Genomic DNA, 18,907 nt, shown 5'->3' on the forward strand with positions numbered 1-18,907 from the left:
CATTGTATTGTCTGGCTTGACAATTACGCTCAGTTACATATATGAACATATATGAACACGTTACACATAGTGTGCCCGACTTCATGTGTGTTCCTCTGTTCACGTGTCAGGGTCACAAGACTCTTTTGGAGTGTTTCATCCCAGTCAACGAAGCTTTGTGTTATGACACCAGACAGTGTTACTTAATATGGTTCTGTATCGCTGTTTAGCTCCAGCTTCCTCATGCATATTCTACGGCTGTTGCCTTTATAGGCTAAGGATTTGAGCTCCACCTTCCAACCGTGGGATGAATGCATAGTGTGAGAAAGGAAAAGTTTAAATTTTGTAAATTTTACAATAAATTGTATAATTATAAAACGGCTGTTGCCTTTATAGGCTAAGGATTTGAGCTCTACCTTCCAACTGTGGGGATAAATGCATAGTGTAAGAAAGGAAAAGTTTAAATTTTGTAAATTTTACAATAAATTGTATAATTATAAAACGGCTGTTGCCTTTATAGGCTAAGGATTTGAGCCCCACCTTCCAACTGTGGGATAAATGCAAAGTGTGAGAAAGGAAAAGTTAAAATTTTGTAAATTTTACAATAAATTGTGTAATTATAATACTATTCTATCTCAGTTACTGTATGCCCGCATCAACATTTCTCTAGCCTATTAGCTCTAGAAAGAGATCGCTGTGCAGAGTTGCGTCCCTTGGGCACACCAGAAAGCTATGATTGTGGGTTCGACTCCCGTTTCGCCCCGATTATGTTTCTAGGTTTGTCAGCACCATACCCGTGCTCATGGGTTTCACCGAAGTGGTAAACGTCTGTGACCTGCATCACTTCGGGCTTTCCCCCCACATTAAGCTGACACGCCGTGATATAACACAACTCACTCACTCACTCACTAGAGAATGAGTTGGCTGGGGAAATCAGTGTTTAGCAGGTGTAGGTCGATTGGCATGAAAAGTGTGCATGACCCAGATAGATTGGAGGCGACCATGGCGATGCTATGTGTGTTCGGGTGAATTGTTTCTTAGAAGCTGGAAACCTTTGTTTCAACTTAGGATCCAAAGAAGAATGAGAAATGCATAGAGGAGTTCGGTCTTGACTGCCGTCGAGTTCGGACGTCTTTTGCTTCTCAGCAACTTGTCTAGTGTTATACAACACCCTTGATTGTTTATGATACTTCCTCTTTGGTTCTTTTGGCTTTTGATTTCTCTAGTGTTAGAGTGCATTCAACCTTTTAATTTCTATTTGGTGTTTGCTGATTGTTACAGTCAGTTGTTGGGGATTGTCCTCGGCAATGGCTGACAACAGAATGGAATGTGAGGAATGATTTAAAGTGGTGGCTTCAGGGAGGAAGCGAATCGGCCGTATTCCAGATGGTACTTCTAAAAAAGCCTGTGTTGCCAAGCAACCAAATACTGTTTCTCCTACTGCAAGGTCTGATCTCACTTTTGTCTTTGATGAGCCAGCGCGGGTCAAATCAACCACTGTTATCTTCAAAGCCAATGTAGATGAATATGATGATGGTTCAACGACCCTCTGTCAACTTATGACACAGCGTGCTTTGGCTAGAGCCTTGGCTAAGATCACTACAGAAATAGTCAGTGTTAAGCGGATGGCCAGGGGAGATGTTAGTGTCACTGCAAAAACCGTTGAGGCTGCCAAAACACTTTTGCAAGTCACAGAACTTGATGAACATTTTGTCACCCCTCATGAGCCTGAATCCTTAATGAGAACACGTGGAGTCATCTATGGTATTGATCTGGATATTGAGATGAATGAAATTGAGGACGAGTTGAAACCTGTGTTACCTCTAATGTGCTCTGCTGTGCGTCTGACTCGTGGGCCTGATAAAGTTCCCACCAAATCTGTTCTTCTTACCTTTACTGGCCAGTCTTTACCAGATCATGTTGTCATTTTCTTCCAGAGATTTCCAATCCGGATATATGTTCCTCCTGCTCTTCGATGCTTCAAGTGTCAGTCCTTTGGGCATGTCTCTGCTAAGTGTAGAAGCACTCATCATGTGTGCGCTAAATGTGAAGGGAAGCACAAATACGAGGAGTGCAATGAAAGTTCCCTTAAATGTAAGAACTGTGGTGGTGCACACTCTGCGGCATATAAAGGTTGCATTAAATACCAGGAAGCTGTCCAGATTCAGAAAGTCCGAGTGGAGGGTAAGTTGTCTTATTCTCAGGCTGTTCGACAGGTGCGTGGAGATTTTGATGTCGCTCAGGTTCCAGCAGTCCCTAAGCCACCTCCTGCAGCTAAACCACTGTCTCAGGTTGTTACAATTTCTGATGTTGTGTCTTCTCCAGTCATGGTGACTGCTAGTACTCAGACTGAGACTCTTGAAGTTGAATGTCAGACTGATCCTGTTGTTGACATCATGCCTGAATCATCTTGCAAACCTCTATTTAACAATGTCTCTCCTGTTGACTTTCTCAACTTTGTTATTTGTATAGTTGCTAATCTTGGCTCTACTCGTGCATTCAAGTCTGATGGTCTTCAGATGATAGCGTCAGCTGCCCAGTCCCTTTTGGGGTTAAGATTGTCCCCTGATGATCTGACGAGCATGGTTAAGGGTCAACAATGGAAGTCTTAATCCATCCTTCTTATGGATCTCTTGATGCGAGATCACTCAGTGCTAACGGTCCAGGATTTAAAGTTTGTATTAAGTCTTGACCCAAAGCCAGATGTTTTGTCTTCGGGAGACATTCTTAACTCCTAACCAGCAATTCCGTTGGGAAGGTTATGTCTGCCTACGTAAAGATCGTCAGTTTGGTTTTACAGGTGGTAGTGCTAAACTCACTCACTGTCGTTTAGTGAAATAAGGTTCCACCATCCCAATTACAAGGGAATGAAGTCATTATTCATTAGAAGGATACAAAATCAGTCTCCATTTTTAATGTCTATAATAATGATATTGCTATCTATGATGACCATAGGTCTCTGTTGAATATGTCAGCCAATCTTAAGGTAGTGTGTGGTGCTTTTAAAGCGTGTGGCAGTTTCACTACTCTATGAACTATCTAGGTACTTAGCAAACCTTTATTATGGGCAAGGTGTAAATGGGCCTAGTTGCCCGAACACCTTTAAAACTTTCTAAAAATCAATCAATCAATCAATCAATCATAGTGTAAGATAGGATAAATATACTAAACAACAAAAGCTCCTGTGACATTGAATAAGATTTAATGCAAAGTTATGTTTTTTTACCAAATCTGAAACAATTTCGGTTTGCAACAGACAAAAAGACTCCTGTAAGTGTTCAAATGGTTTAATTTGCCACACTGACTTCAGGAAATGCGTGATTTCATAAAAAAAACCATGAAAATGCCAAAATGTCAATTTACAAATCAATCGCGTGTGTGTCCACCTCTGGTTGCGATGCAAGCAACACATCTTCGTCTCATGGAATTGACCAGGCGTCGCACAAAGTCCTGTGGGATATCTGTCCATATCTGCTGGAGCATGTTTCGAAGTTCCTGGGTTGTCTGTGGAACACGTGGTTGACGTCAAAGGCGCCGATCCATCTCACCCCACATGTGCTCGATTGGTGAGAGATCAGGGGAGCGAGCCAGCCAGGGGATGACATTCACATTGTTTTGTTGAAGAGAATCCTGAACAAGTCGAGCAATTTGAGGCCGGGCGTTGTCATGTTGAAAGGCAATGCCTGGGCCATGACGACGCAAAAACGGTGCTTGACGGTGGTTTCCTGTCAAAATGGGACGTCTGGTGGGTCTTCTGGCGACAATCCCTGCACATCTGAGGTGACGACGTGCGGTTTGTGAAGATATTCGTCGATGGCCAGGGATGCTTCTTGCAGTCACTGTTGCTGGCTGGAATCGATTTCGTAGGTGTGTTGTTCGAATCCAGTTGTCTTGTCGATTTTTGGTTACGCGTAGCCTGCCACTCCGAAGATGGTCTCTGACTGCATTCGTCTGTTGCCAACGTTGCCATTAACATCAAATGGTGTTTCTGTGGACGTTAAATGTTCTTGCAACATCACGTTGACTCGATCCTGCTTCAAGCATACCAATGGCTCGCAGACGCTCATTTTCAGACAGGCGTGGCATTTCGTAATGTTGAATAATTGCGTAATTTTGTTGTTTTTCTGAGTGGTGGTGTGCAGCACGAAGCTAAACAATGCATATGGAATCCCGTTAACGCACATGTTTTTATACCCATTCTTGGGTAGTGAAATGCATGGGGCTTGCATAAAAGTCAACTTTTGCATGCTTTTCTGTAGCAGTTGCGTTTTTGTGACTGGATTCCATACATGTACCAGAATATTGAAAACCAAACTTTACTTGTTTGAAAAATACACTAAAATATTGGTGTCACAGGAACCTTTGTTGTGGAGTATATTTTAAATATTCATTATCTACAAATTACCATTATTAGTATTATCATTATTAAAGCAAGAGTTAAATCAAAACATGATAAACGACAGGTTCTTTTTAAGTGTAATTATTTTTAGTACAGACACTCAGAGATGTGGGGCGGTCAGGTAGCCTAGTGGTCAAAGCGTTCGCTCGTCACGCCAAAGACCCGGGTTCGATTCCCGACATGGGTACAATGTGTGAAGCCCATTTCTGGTGTCCCCCGCCGTGATATTGCTGGAATATTACTAAAAGCGGCGTAAAACAATACTCATTCACTCACTCAGAGATGTTTTTGCGTTGTCCTGGACCAGTGAGAAAACAACAATGTCGACTGATCACAGTTCAATCTTACAATATTATAAATATTTCCGGTATGATCTACCAGTAGATCCAACTAGCAACAGCTGATTAACCTGATAACATAACGATGTCTCATTGTCATATGAGGCACTCATCTCGACCTACATTGAAAACAGGCATGTGACAACCCACTCTTATCACAACTGCACATGACTAACCCCTTATCACAGCTGCACTTGACTACCCCCTTATCACACCTGTAGAAATATTACCAGGCCACAGTCCAGTCATCACATGCTAGGACTGGGCGTTGTTTGCAGCAAATGCGCAGTGAGTATACACGTTCTTGATACATTATTGGTATGAAATAATATGTTATATGTCAGCTTCAATATCATATTAAAGTACAAATGGTCTTCTTTTATGAATAACATTGTCAGCATAAGTGACTCAAATATCACATGAGCGGCGATCATGAGGCCTAGTTTGTTGAAAACTTCTGACATCAAGAATTGGAGAAACAAACACAATCTGGAAAATCAGGCACTTTAGGGCTGCCCTGAATCCATTCAGTCAGTGGATGGGCAGGTCAGGCAGGCAGAGGTTTAAATGCTGCTGACAGGACTCAGAAGTTTTCAATAAAAGTTATTTATTGTACAGCTGCTGACCACTCATGTTGCAGGATCCCGAGGACACCAGCAGTTGGATGTCAATCACTGACCACTCATGTTCTGAAGGTGCTGAGGACAACAGCAGTTCAATGTCAAGTATTGATGCACTTTGAAAGCAATTTGTATTGTACCCAAGCCTTTTCCTAGACAAGCCTTTATCCACAGCCGACCAAATATGTTGTGATGTTGAATGAAGCTGGACTTATTAATTGCAGTATAATGTTTGTTTGTTTGTTGTTTAAAGCCGAACTCAGCAAAATTCCAGCTATATGACAGCGGTCTGTAAATATTCCAGTCTGGACCAGACAATCCAGTGATTGACTGCATGATCCACGCAATTGGGATGCAGTATAATGACTATAAACTACTCATTTGTTGCGCAATTCCACTCGTTTACCCTGACTCTCCTCAAAATATCCTAAATGATTTATAAGAGTGAAATATATTGTTTATATCCAGTTGTGACTTATTATCTCACACTTAAATCATTTCCCGCTTCAAATAAAACCCTGCCCGAACACATCCCCGCCATAACCATGGTCCCACCAGATGTTGCAATGCATGGACCTCGTGCTGCCTGACGTGACCTGCCCTGCCACCTTATTCTCTTTCTCTTCACTCTTGATTGGCCGGAATAATGCTAAAAGCGGCATAAAACCAAACCTACTCACTCACTCACTCACTCTTGATTGGAGATTATTCTGCAGGAAAATCAAACTTATCTCTTAAATATTTTAGTTATCTATTGAGTTTTTGTTATCGTGAAAAAAAAGTTTGTGACCGCTGTAAACTGACATTTTCTGGTGACCTGCATTTAAATGAGAAAATGTGCTCAAAAACTATGTCTGATGAACAAGGACTGTTGGCAGCCAAGAAAGCCAAAATGTCTACAAAGAAGGCAGTATGTTCGGGTTTGGCGAAGGGCTATACCTTTGTTGATGATCTGTCACTCTCCCTAGAAGAAGGTTCTGACTCTTTCTTAACGCCTAACGTACCTTTGGGAATCATCTGTAATGTCTTCATCGGTTGTTATTAGATTGGAGAATCCAGCTATTGTCACGTCTTCGGCTTCTGATCGCGACGACTTGCCACACAACCATTACACGTTCGATGAGGGACAAATTGGAGCATCGGTTAGAGAGTCCCAGGGATGTAGATGGATAAGTCCAACGGTCGTCAGGAGCAATGTGTCAATGAACCTTGAAGGGGATTGGAACAGGTTCCATGATCAGACATGGGGCATCAGGATCGTCAAACCCCTATATCATTCAACGAACCTTCACCCGGAGGATCGGCAGAGGTTCCACGATTCGACCTGCAGGAGTCATAGAAGGACGGCTCAGTACAATCACACAAGGTTTTGAAGGAGGACTTGCACTTCAAGAATGCTAACTTTCATGGGAACAAGCATCAAGGTCAGGGAGGCTGGAGTCTGATGGCCACATTCTCGAGAAACACCACTTCAGTCAAAGATCTGATGACAAAAGGCGATTCAGCAACATGTGCTGACGCCTCAACTCAATGACATGTCAAATGTACAGCACAGCACAACTGGAACATTCCACCCCTAGTGTACAATACACCAGTAGGTGGAAGACTTGGAACTTTTGCATCCAACTTGACAATACTGGATGACCCTTACGTATCAACACTCCTGACAGGCTGCCACTAAGACCAACGCCCCAATTCGCCAGGCAAGTTCCAGCTCCATGTGACACAATAGGTACATTGTTAGACAAGCATGCCATAGAATCATTAGGTCTCAATGTCAGGTCCATGAGATTTTACCCAAGCAGGCAAGATGTTCGTTAAATGGGACAGATGGGTGAAGATACAGTCACAAGTACCATTGGTACTAAACAATCTCGGACATTTCGTCAGTGGCAAGAAGTTTTAGGTCTCCTAACTTCTGCCCAGGCTCTCACGGCAAGAGGTGAGCTGCAACTTCGGCTATCACAGAGGGTGCTGCAGAAGATTCAACTCCTGACGTCGTTGCAGCATCACCTTCATTGAGGGCTTTATGCAACAAAATCTATTTGATGCCAACACCTTCTCGTCGAGGCCTGGCGATGGGGAGCTCATTCCATGTTGCTGGGTGATGGTCGACAGACAAACAAAGCTTACATATCAACAATCTTGAATTCCAAGCTGTGGTGTTGTAACCCACTGGGCAGCGATACTACATTCCTCACAACTGATGATCCAGTCGGACAATGCGTCAGTCGAAGGGTACATAAACAAGATGGGATCAACAAAATCTGCATCACTCCTTCACACGATGATCCAGTTCTTCAAACTGATTGACTCGCTTTCTACGATCATGAGGGTAAAGCATTCAAAGAATATTTCAAGGCTCGAAACATTCGTTCCCCTACTACAGCATCACCAGAGCAGACAGATAAATATCTTCAGCACTTGAGAAGTTTGAGGTAGTTGAAAGGTTCGATACTTGCAACTGCAATCCTTACGATCATACAAGCTGGTCCACCAATCTTCCAAGTTCAGACCACCAGCATGGTATTTGAATGTCATCTTACGAAAATTTGTCATCTGAGGATTATGAACCGTTGGCTGATGAAGACTTTGAGCACATTTCACTCAAAACCATCTTTTGGCTAGCATTAGCCACAGCACTGGAAGTCAACAGGGTATTTTTTTAGAGGAAGCGTCATGGTCAACTCCCAGGAAAGCCAGCCAGATTATATGATATTCCTCCGCTGCATACAATTTTACTCGCAGACGATCAGGAAGATAGTTCACTCTACCCAGATATAGCTCTCAAGGTCTACCTTCAAGTGTCGAAAGATCTGAGACGATGATGCAAGCGTCTGTTCATCCTGTTGTCGACAACTTCAACCACTTAGTATCTTTGACCTTTGTGTCCTTTAGGTTGTGTTCGCTCATCCTTCAAGCATATACCCATGAGGCATTTTACCACCTCAATTGGCATCTAAACCGCATGAGAGTAGGAGAATGGCGTCAACCATGGCAGTTCATACCAAGTGTACCTAAACGGCTATCATGGAAGATTGCCTTTAGAAATTGGATGCGTTGTTTGCCTCACACTATGGATATTCGGGTTTCCAGGGTCTGCATCAGTTGAGATCACTTGTACTGGCTCAACATTTGACTGCAGCCTGTCGGCCCAGATGAGGAAGTCATCCTCATAAATACAACACCATCCCGGACTTGATCGTGTTGTCAAATTTTGTACATAATGAAATAAAGTCTGTTTCTATTAGTTACTCAGGTTACCAAGACTTGAATTTCCTGTGGAGGGATGATAATCGTCTGTAGAGACTTCTAGGCTACAACATGGAACCCACCACTCGCTATCCTCTGCTCCAGGAGTGTTGTTAGTCTGGGTGGTTGGTTTGAAGTGCCTTAGAGGTTGTGTCGATAGTTCCTCTTCTTGTTCATGCTTGATCAACCTCTGCGTAATTGATTGGTTGAACAAAGCGTCAGTAGACATTCCAAACTGTTCGCCTTACGTCTGTATGATGTATGGGTCAGTTTGAATAACGTCACTTCTGTACCAGAGATGAACAAAAGTCTGGTTGCACTCTCTAGCATCTGGGGTATGTTACAAGACATGGCTAAACGAGTTTGCCCTTGTTTCATGCTACTCGGCAGTTCCTTGGAACAATGTGCGAAGACACAGAACACATGTTACTCGACATTATGATAGTTTGTCCTGGTAGCACAAAGGGGCTTAGAAAAACCCACACACGCGTTCTCATCAGGACGAGCTCAGATAATGTGACAATCTTTTATTGGGCAGTTCTAGGACCAACTCCCTCTCATTCAGGTCTGTTTCAGGCTTGGGTATCTGCGCCCCACCCTCCAACCATGGGGTAAATTCAAAGAGTGAGATGGTATAAGTAATATTAATATACAATTTACTGTATAATTTACAGATTTAATATAATTCATCCTATCGCACACGAAAAACTCGAACCCAACCATCCCAGCCTCTCAATTATGCAAGCCTACATACTCTCTTCAAACGAGTTGGGAGGACAGATCATGTGGTCAGGTAGCCAAGATCCATGTTGTGCAACAGCTAGTGGTGATAGTTGGGATGTGTTCGGGTGAGGTGTTTTTTGAAGCTTGAAACGGGTTCAAGAATCGTTTCCACTCTACGATCGGCTTAGAACAGAGAAATGTTAGATGGGATAAGTATTATAAATAAACAATTTTCAGAACATTTTACATATAAATCTACTTGTGTATGGTATATTCTTTGGGCAAACATTTTTCCATTTGTATAATTCAGGATAAGCAGACACATAACCTAACCAGTCCTTTGATCAGTGTGGAAGCCAATTAGTGCCACATTCCAAAAGTACCACAGTCACCTAATGAGTATATAAACAAAAACATTCTTTACAAGTAATCCAGTTGTATGTATCGGTTGAAAGTAAAATCAGTGATTGTGAATTATATTAAAATAGTTTGTTTGTTCAGATGGACCTGACAGTAGCAACTTCATCCCTGCATAACATAGCTGTGTAAAGACCTTATACTGAGATGGCCAGTTCAAGTGATGTGACAAGTGTGGCCTTGACACAGGAGGAGGAGGACCTTGAAGACCAGACGATTGAGGTCATCAGCTCAGGAGGTATTCCGCTGAGAGACAGCTCTGGTACGTTATCATTTCCATCTCATAAAATATAGAATCAAGTAGCCCAGTTTCATGACCTCAATTAATCCAGAAATACTTATTTAGAACAACATGACCCCAACACATGAACCCATCCATAAAGCATTGTACTTACACATGAATGTCGGAATCTGAGTGGCTGAGACCCATTCTACTAATGTCACTGTACCCCGCCAACATGTAAGGAACAGTTCTTTTTGTTTTTAGATGAAGTTAATAAATTTGAACTTGAATTAAATGGAAGCAATCTTAACAATTTGATATCAGTTCTGTTGTATACTTCTCCATGACACTGTGTATGATCAGTCTAAGGCTGTTATAGAATCTTTGTTCTTTATAAAAAGTAAAATTTTGTTTCATTTGCTCATATCAGTTAAATGGCACACAAGTAGACACAACCCATGCTATGCTTGTTGTAAGAGGCGACTAACGGGATAGGGTGGTCAGGCTTGCTGACTTGGTTGATGTATGTCATCTTATCCAAAATGCGTGGAAAGATGCTCATGATATTAATCACTGGATGATCTGGTCCAGACTCCATTATTAAAGACTGCTGTAATATAGCTGGAATATTGTTGAGTGCAGCATTAAACAACAAACAAACGAACTATACTATTAATGTGACGGCGGCCTGTAAATAATGTGAGTCTGTGCCATGGCCTCATTGATCCACACTGTCGGGGTACAATGATATGCCTTTCAACCAAGATATTACATTAAGTCGCCTCTTACAACCAGTACAGGTTGTCTGGGACCAATTCTAACCTAGAACTCGCATGGTGATAGTAAATACGATACAACACATGACCATTCAACAGTTAGCAACGTTTGTTAGACACATGAAACTTGTTCCATAAAGATTTGAATTTGAATGATGACTGATAGCAATTAAAGCTATCTGCACATGTTATCCCGTAGAAGGTGAGCTATGAGGTTATTGCCCTGCTTTTGATTATTTGTTATTATTCAGCAGTTTAATGCATTTGTGTCACTGAAATGTTGATAGGTGATGCCCCTAAGGCCATCACTCTCGTCCAGACACAGAACATATTTACTGGACCAACTCCTGCAGGGACAGTTGGTGAAGGTAGGTAATGCCATGTCAGTTTCTGTCAGATCTGATATCAAAATATTTTCTGCATGAATACCGAGGGCCAAAAACTGGCACTTTTAACTAAATATGATGTCATCAGTAGTAGAAAATTACATGCCAAAGTTAAGCTTCCTCAGTGTGGCAATTTCAGAGAAGAAATTTACAGAGCCAAAAATACTGGATCAGACTCTGGACTCTGGAGCCTATGTCAAATAGGTTTTAAAACCACATAGCTGTCAGAGCATAAGTTCTTTTAACATAATGTCATAAATAAATCATTTAATGACGGTTGCCTTCATTTGCAGCTACCCTTGACCTTCAAATAAGTGATGCTGAAGAAATCTTTGTGGAAACGGAGAGCTTCAGGACAGTAAAACAAAAACTGAAGCAACATGGCCATGTCACCATCTGTGGTGCTTCAGGAGAAGGCAAAACAACAGCAGCTCTCAAGCTTGGTTCTCAGTATAGAAAAAGGGGGTACAAACTTGCATTTGTGGACAGAATTGAACAGTTTGACTTGGACAGCTTCTTGAGTTCTTCACCTAGAGTATTTCTGATCATAGATGATATGTTTGGTACTGTTAGATTAACGACAGATGTTTCACAGCTGAAAACATTTCTCAATAGGCTTGATAGACACTTAAAACACTGCACAAAGGATATTCGTGTTGTCTTCACATCCAAGACATACAACTTCCATGATGGACTTGCTCAGCTGCAGTATGAAAGATTCTCGCTGTTTGAGGGACAAACACTGGTGGATTTAACCACTGAAAAGAAACACAGATATACTCAAGCAGAGAAACAGGCTATATTTGAGCACCACAGGGACATACATAGAGACCATTCTGATGAGGACATACCAGACTTCGAACTGTGGGAGATGGATTCCGATATCTTTGGATTTCCTCTCACTTGTAAACTTATTTTTGACTTTTCATCCATTTTCCAAAATAGAAAGAAATTTTTCAAGGAACCACTGTTTTATCTTAGGCAAGAGCTCAGAAAATTACTGAGGGCGAAAACTGATCGATCAGCCATATTAGTTCTGATGCTGCTAGGTGAAGATAGGTTAGATTTGGCCAAGTTGGAAGCAGACGGCAAGGACAAGAAACTGGACAACATGGTCAGAACTGTTTTAGAGTTGCTGCCATCAGCTTCACGTTTAGGAATGTACGAAGCAGCAAAGTGTCTTAGAGGAACATTCTTTACACGTGGTGATGCTGTTGGATTTGCCCATTCTTGCATATATGATGCTTGTGCTTGTTCGTTGTATGACATCAGTCCAACATTTGTGCTGACTCACTGCAGTGATAATTTCATATATGAACGAGTACAACCACATCCTGTGGAGGAAAGCAAAACTGACGAGCATCTCCACCTTATATATGTCTCTGAACAGTATTATGACATCCTGACCACTCGACTTGCAGAATCGATAAAGCTTGGGCAGTTTTCTAAATCAGTGACACACCCCATCCTCCGACAAGAAAAGGTGGCTCTTCAACTGCTTGACAAACTACACCGTGATAGATCCATGGCCAAGAGTTGGTTTCACAAAAGTGACAAGGGGAGGTGCTTTTTGTTTTGGGCTGTTCTTGGACACAATGAAAAGTTTGTCTTAGAAATCGAAAATATAACTGGAGGAGAATTTACTCTAACAGAGATCAGTGAAGGCACGATTGGTTGTGTTCGCAACAACAACCTGGCAGTACTGAAGTGGCTCTTCTCCAGGACTGAACTTCCACACATTGATTTTGCCAAGAACACGTTGCTTTGGCTGGCTGCTCAAAGCGGGAGTTCTGAAACACTTGTTTATCTGATAGAAAATGGTGCCAATGTGTTGGTTGCTGATGAAGACATGATAAACATTATACACTTAGCATGCAGGTTTGGACATAAGAAAACACTAACAGTACTGAAAGAACACACCAGCAAAGTCTTTACTGATGAAGTGAAGCAAGGTCTAATGAACTCTACTGATGACGAAGGGATGACTCCACTAATGGTTGCAGCAGGCATGGGATCTTACGACTGTTATCAGGTGTTGCAATCAATATCTAACAAGAAAACCAAAGACAAATATGGAAATCTTTTAATTCACCTGGCCTGTGAGGGTGGAAACAAGGCCATAGTACAACATCTTGTGTCACCTTCTAACATCAATATCACGGGAAACAATGGACGCACTCCAGTAATGATGGCAGCTGCCCAAGGACATCAAAGTGTGTTTGACCTCCTGGTATCCAAGCAAGCTGACCTGACACTGGTGGACAAAGATGGTAATAGTGTCCTTCATCTTGCCTGTTTGGGTGGAAACAAGGCCATAGTACAACATCTTGTGTCATCTTCTAACATCAATACCAGGGGATACGATGGACGCACTCCAGTAATGATGTCCGCTCTCAAAGGACATCAAAGTGTGTTTGACCTCCTGGTATCCAAGCAAGCTGACCTGACACTGGTGGACAAGAGTGGCGATAGTGTCCTTCATAATGCCTGTTTGGGTGGTAACAAGGCCATAGTACAACATCTTGTGTCATCGTCTAACATCAGTACCAGGGGACACAATGGACGCACTCCAGTAATGATGGCAGCTGTCCATGGACATCAATGTGTGTTTGACCTCCTTGTATCCAAGCAAGCTGACCTGACACTGGTGGACAAATATGGTAATATTGTCCTTATTCATGCCTGTTGGGGTGGTAACAAGGCCATAGTACAACACCTTGTGTCACCTTCTAACATCAATACCAGGGGACACAATGGGGGCACTCCAGTGATGATGGCAGCTGTCAAAGGACATCAAAGTGTGTTTGACCTCCTGGTATCCAAGCAAGCTGACCTGACACTGGTGAACAAGAGTGGTGATAGTGTCCTTCATCTTGCCTGTCAGGGTGGAAACAAGGCCATAGTACAACATCTTGTGTCACCTTCTAACATCAATACCAGGGGACACGATGGACGCACTCCAGTAATGATTGCAGCTGTCAAAGGACATCAAAGTGTGTTTGACCTCCTGGTATCCAAGCAAGCTGACCTGACACTAGTGGACAACGATGGTGACAATATACCTCATCATGCCTGTGAGGGTGGAAACAAGGCCATAGTACAACATCTTGTGTCACCCTCTAACATCAATACCAGGGGAAACAATGGACACACTCCAGTAATGATGGCAGCTGCCCAAGGACATCAAAGAGTGTTTGACCTCCTTGTATCCAAGCAGGCTGACCTGACACTAGTGGACAATAGTGGTGAAAGTGTCCTTCATCATGCCTGTGTGGGTGGTAACAAGGCCATAGTACAACATCTTGTGTCACCTTCTAACATCAATACCAGGGGAAACAATGGACGCACTCCAGTAATGATGGCAGCTGTCCATGGACATCAAAGTGTGTTTGACCTCCTGGTATCCAAGCAGGCTGACCTGACACTAGTGGACAAATATGGTAATATTGTCCTTATTCATGCCTGTTCGAGTGGTAACAAGGCCATAGTACAACACCTTGTGTCAGCTTCTAACATCAATACCAGGGGATACAATGGGGGCACTCCAGTGATGCTGGCAGCTGTCCAAGGACATCAAAGTTTGTTTGACCTCCTGGTATCCAAGCAAGCTGACCTGACACTGGTGGACAAGAGTGGTGATAGTGTCCTTCATCATGCCTGTTTGGGTGGTAACAAGGCCATAGTACAACATCTTGTGTCATCTTCTAACATCAATACCAGGGGACACAATGGACAGACTCCAGTAATGATGGCAGCTGCCCAAGGACATCAAAGTGTGTTTGACCTCCTGGTATCCAAGCAAGCTGACCTGACACTAGTGGACAACGATGGTGACAATATACTTCATCATGCCTGTGAGGGTGGAAACAAGGCCATAGTACAACATCTTGTGTCACCTTCTAACATCAATATCAGGGGACACCATGGACGCACTCAAGTAATGATGTCCGCTCTCAAAGGAGATCAAAGTGTGTTTGACCTTCTAGTATCCAAGCAAGCTGACCTGACACTGGTGGACAAAGATGGTAATAGTGTCCTTCATCTTGCCTGTGCGGGTGGTAACAAGGCCATAGTACAACATCTTGTGTCACCTTCTAACATCAATACCAGGGGACACCATGGACGCACTCCAGTAATGATGTCCGCTCTCAAAGGACATCAAAGTGTGTTTGACCTCCTTGTATCCAAGCAAGCTGACCTGACACTAGTGGACAACGATGGTGACAATATACTTCATCATGCCTGTGAGGGTGGAAACAAGGCCATAGTACAACATCTTGTGTCACCTTCTAACATCAATATCAGGGGACACCATGGACGCACTCCAGTAATGATGTCCGCTCTCAAAGGAGATCAAAGTGTGTTTGACCTTCTAGTATCCAAGCAAGCTGACCTGACACTGGTGGACAAACATGGTAATCATGCCCTTCATATTGCCTGTGAGGGTGGAAACAAGGCCATAGTACAACATCTTGTGTCACCTTATAACATCAATACCGGGGGAATCGATGGATTGACTCCACTTGTGATGGCAGCTCTATCAGGTCATAAGAGTGTGTTTGACCTCCTCATATCAAGGAATGCTGATCTGACTCAATGGATAGCAATACTAATAGTTTACTTCATTTTGCCTAAGATTCGGTCAAGTCGGCAATAGTATAATAACTATCACATGCTCACAGTGTTAAACCCAGATGTTACAATGAAACTCAATGTTATCACTCAACGTTGTGAAAGAGGAATTGTTCAAGATCTGTTTCTTCTGTGAACTCATTTGGAAAACTGAGTTTTTCTTCAGTTTTTCAAGATGACTTGGATGAGGTGAAAATGAATAGTTGTGTTTTGTCACAATGACTTTGACTTTGCTGTCTACAGAAACATGCAATTGATGTTCATCGAGAGATGTTTGTTTCACTTGCAGATACAAAATATTCATAGTACAGTTTGCTTCGCATGTTAGTGTGACTTAGGCACATGGTTTTGTGAAACAATCTAACCTTGTTTTATATGCTTTTAGAAAATAGCTATATATTTTATTACATCAATGATTTGTGATATGAATACACAATGCTTTGTAGAAAATGGTAATGTATTACCGGTATGAATGAAGATGATTTATCATCAATTGCTTATCATAATGCCTTTTACACACACCATAAGAAATAAGAAATCTATAAAATATGGCATCCATCTTCAATATAATCACTACAACACTTTGTACATACTCCATTAATAACTTCAGTATCCTTAGACCTACGAACTATATTTATTTGAAAATTGTGCAAGAACATTCTGAATTTACAAAATGCTCTTATTGATGCTTTATCTTGTAATATAGTTCAATATTAATCAAGTTGTATCTGAGTCTTGATACCATCACAATTAAAGACAAAATGTAAAGATGTAGCCTGCTAATGGCAATTATGGCGACGTGTCATGTGGTGAACCCTGTGTCTGTGTACATCCATCTTTGCTCATTGCAACCAAATGTTGACAACTAGAAATATATAAAGTACATTGACCATATCGTATGGCGACGTGTCATGTGGTGAACCCTGTGTCTGTGTACATCCATCTTTGCTCATTGCAACCAAATGTTGACAACTAGAAATATATAAAGTACATTGACCATATCGTATGGCGACGTGTCATGTGGTGAACCCTGTGTCTGTGTACATCCATCTTTGCTCATTACAACCAAATGTTGACAACTAGAAATATATAAAGTACATTGACCATATCGTATGGCGACGTGTCATGTGGTGAATCCTGTGTCTGTGTACATCCATCTTTGCTCATTACAACCAAATGTTGACAACTAGAAATATATAAAGTACATTGACCATATCGTATGGCGACGTGTCATGTGGTGAACCCTGTGTCTGTGTACATCCATCTTTGCTCATTACAACCAAATGTTGACAACTAGAAATATATAAAGTACAAGACCAGTGTCACCAAGTATGGCCTTATTTGAAACATGTTTACCAACATTTAAAACATATCTTTGACATCACTCTATTGTAAAAGTGATCCATTATGTTTCATGAATGAACAGTCGGTTAGTTATTCATGCCTCAATATCATTATCTTCAACTAGTCCTGTGAACATTGTGAAGATTCCGAACAGGTCTTCAGAAATCCATGCTTGTCGAAAGAGGCAACTAACGGGATCGGGTGGTCAGGCTCGCTGACTTGGTTGATACATGTCATCGTATCCAAATTGCGTAGATCAATGCACATATCAATCACTGGATTGTCAGGCCCAGACTCGATTATTTAGACCGCCGTCACATATAGCTGGAATATCCCTGAGTTCGGCGTTCAACAACAAACAAAACAAAAATATCTTCAATTAATGTCCACTTGGATTTTTTTATTTTGAAACTTAAGTGAATTTCAATGTTTTAGGAAACTGTTGCAAGCATGATCTGAAGACGTGTTAAAGTCGACCTCGACTATGGCAATAGTGTGTTGTGTTTCATAACTTTGCATATAACAATGTTCATGTTAAAACCATGCATGTGATTGATGAAACACCCGTATAAGGATACCTTGTACCTTGAGTTGTAACGACCAGCTGGTAATGTCGCTTGGTGCAACAGCTTCAGACAACACATTCCATGTGCACCATACAGTATAAATACAATTTCAAAGAATGAGGGTTTATTTTTCCTCAAGTTTGTCAAAGTCAAGAAGTGAGGATGTATTTTAATTTGGAGAAAGTCGGATTGTGTTTTGTAACTCGTGTCGGCTCGTGAAAAAAAGATATTTGTTATTCAGGAACCAACAGTTACTATTTTGTTGTTTCCTTAAGTAAAAAAGCGTTAATTTTTTTGATGGATTAGCAATACTTGTTTCCCCATATTTCGGATGTATATTATGAAGCAGGCACAATTTTAGTCAAATGTAGTGGAGGCTGTAGAAAATGATATCTATACTTATTAGTCTCGTGTAGCTTGAACCATTGTGAAGGCAGATCGTCCATGCGAGTGCAGGGTTATGTAAGGTGGTACACGTCTCGGGTCAGCGCTACATCTTAGGCCCTTTGGGCATAAGTACTTAATTCATTTATATATTTATGTATTGTAAAATTGTTTGTTTGAATGTTTGTAAATAATCAAATTTTGTTGATTAGTAGAATGTATATTGTAAATGTAAATAATGAGTATCAATCGAACCCAGGCCTTCGGTGTTACGAGTGAACGCTTTAACCACTAGGTTACCCCACCGCCCCGTTGTGATGTGAAATAACATGTAATATATACCTGAACCTTTTAGATTGTATATTATAGATATGTTATTGCATTTAATTTGCTGTGGTATAGCACAATGATGGCTATGTTGTACCAGTATTTGAATGTATATGTAAGTAGTATTCGAGTGCAGATGAGAGTGTAGTTTAGCCTAAAATCTTAAGAAATAAGTGTTAGTAGTATTGGTAGTGTAGTGTTATAGTAAAAGTGTAGGGTCATAGTTGTAGTGTAATAGCATTTCTTGTAGGTAAGTAGTTGTGTAGTAGTAGCAGCAGTATATATGTAGTTGTAGGATAGTGTTAGGCCCTTTGGGCATCAGTTCTTCATTCATTTATATATTTATGTATTGTAAAATTGTTTATTTTAATGTTTGTAAATAATCAAATTTTGTTGATTTCTAGAATGTACATTGTAAATGTAAATAATGAGTAAGATTGTAACTGTGCTTTTGTATTTTTCTGCTATTACTATCCCTATTACTATTGCTATTATTAGTACTAGAGGTATAGAATGGGTCTTTAGGAACCCACGCTTGCCA

At 41.4% G+C, this 18,907-nt stretch overlaps 1 protein-coding gene across 6 annotated transcripts; it reads left to right on the forward strand.

Moving 5' to 3' along the window:
* Nucleotides 1–4,784: 4,784 nt before the first annotated feature.
* LOC124137295 (serine/threonine-protein phosphatase 6 regulatory ankyrin repeat subunit B-like) lies at nucleotides 4,785–16,751 on the forward strand. 6 transcript variants are annotated; one of them, XM_048392385.1, is made up of 5 exons: nucleotides 4,785–5,004; nucleotides 9,813–9,943; nucleotides 9,983–9,990; nucleotides 11,015–11,095; nucleotides 11,407–16,751. In XM_048392385.1, exons 2-5 carry the CDS (start codon nucleotides 9,876–9,878, stop codon nucleotides 15,768–15,770), a joined length of 4,521 nt encoding a protein of 1,506 aa, XP_048248342.1. In that variant the 5' UTR covers nucleotides 4,785–5,004; nucleotides 9,813–9,875; the 3' UTR covers nucleotides 15,771–16,751. The 6 variants fall into 6 exon arrangements, with proteins under 6 accessions (XP_048248342.1, XP_048248341.1, XP_048248340.1 ...); XM_048392383.1 differs by adding an exon at nucleotides 5,357–5,441 and having other exon boundaries at nucleotides 4,788–5,004; nucleotides 9,800–9,990; XM_048392381.1 differs by adding an exon at nucleotides 5,357–5,441 and having other exon boundaries at nucleotides 4,788–5,004; nucleotides 9,813–9,990.
* Nucleotides 16,752–18,907: the final 2,156 nt, after the last annotated feature.

Source organism: Haliotis rufescens, unplaced genomic scaffold (assembly GCF_023055435.1).
Source record: "Haliotis rufescens isolate VD_foot unplaced genomic scaffold, xgHalRufe1.0.p SCAF_11, whole genome shotgun sequence".
In the NCBI taxonomy this organism is placed as follows: domain Eukaryota; kingdom Metazoa; phylum Mollusca; class Gastropoda; order Lepetellida; family Haliotidae; genus Haliotis; species Haliotis rufescens.

Coding starts and splice junctions, on each gene's coding strand:
- LOC124137295 (XM_048392383.1), top strand. CDS start 9,876: ATGGCCAGTTCAAGTGATGTGACAAGTGTGGCCTTGACACAGGAGGAG. Junction 9,991..11,014: donor TCCGCTGAGAGACAGCTCTG/GTACGTTATCAT, acceptor AAATGTTGATAG/GTGATGCCCCTAAGGCCATC. Junction 11,096..11,406: donor TGCAGGGACAGTTGGTGAAG/GTAGGTAATGCC, acceptor CTTCATTTGCAG/CTACCCTTGACCTTCAAATA.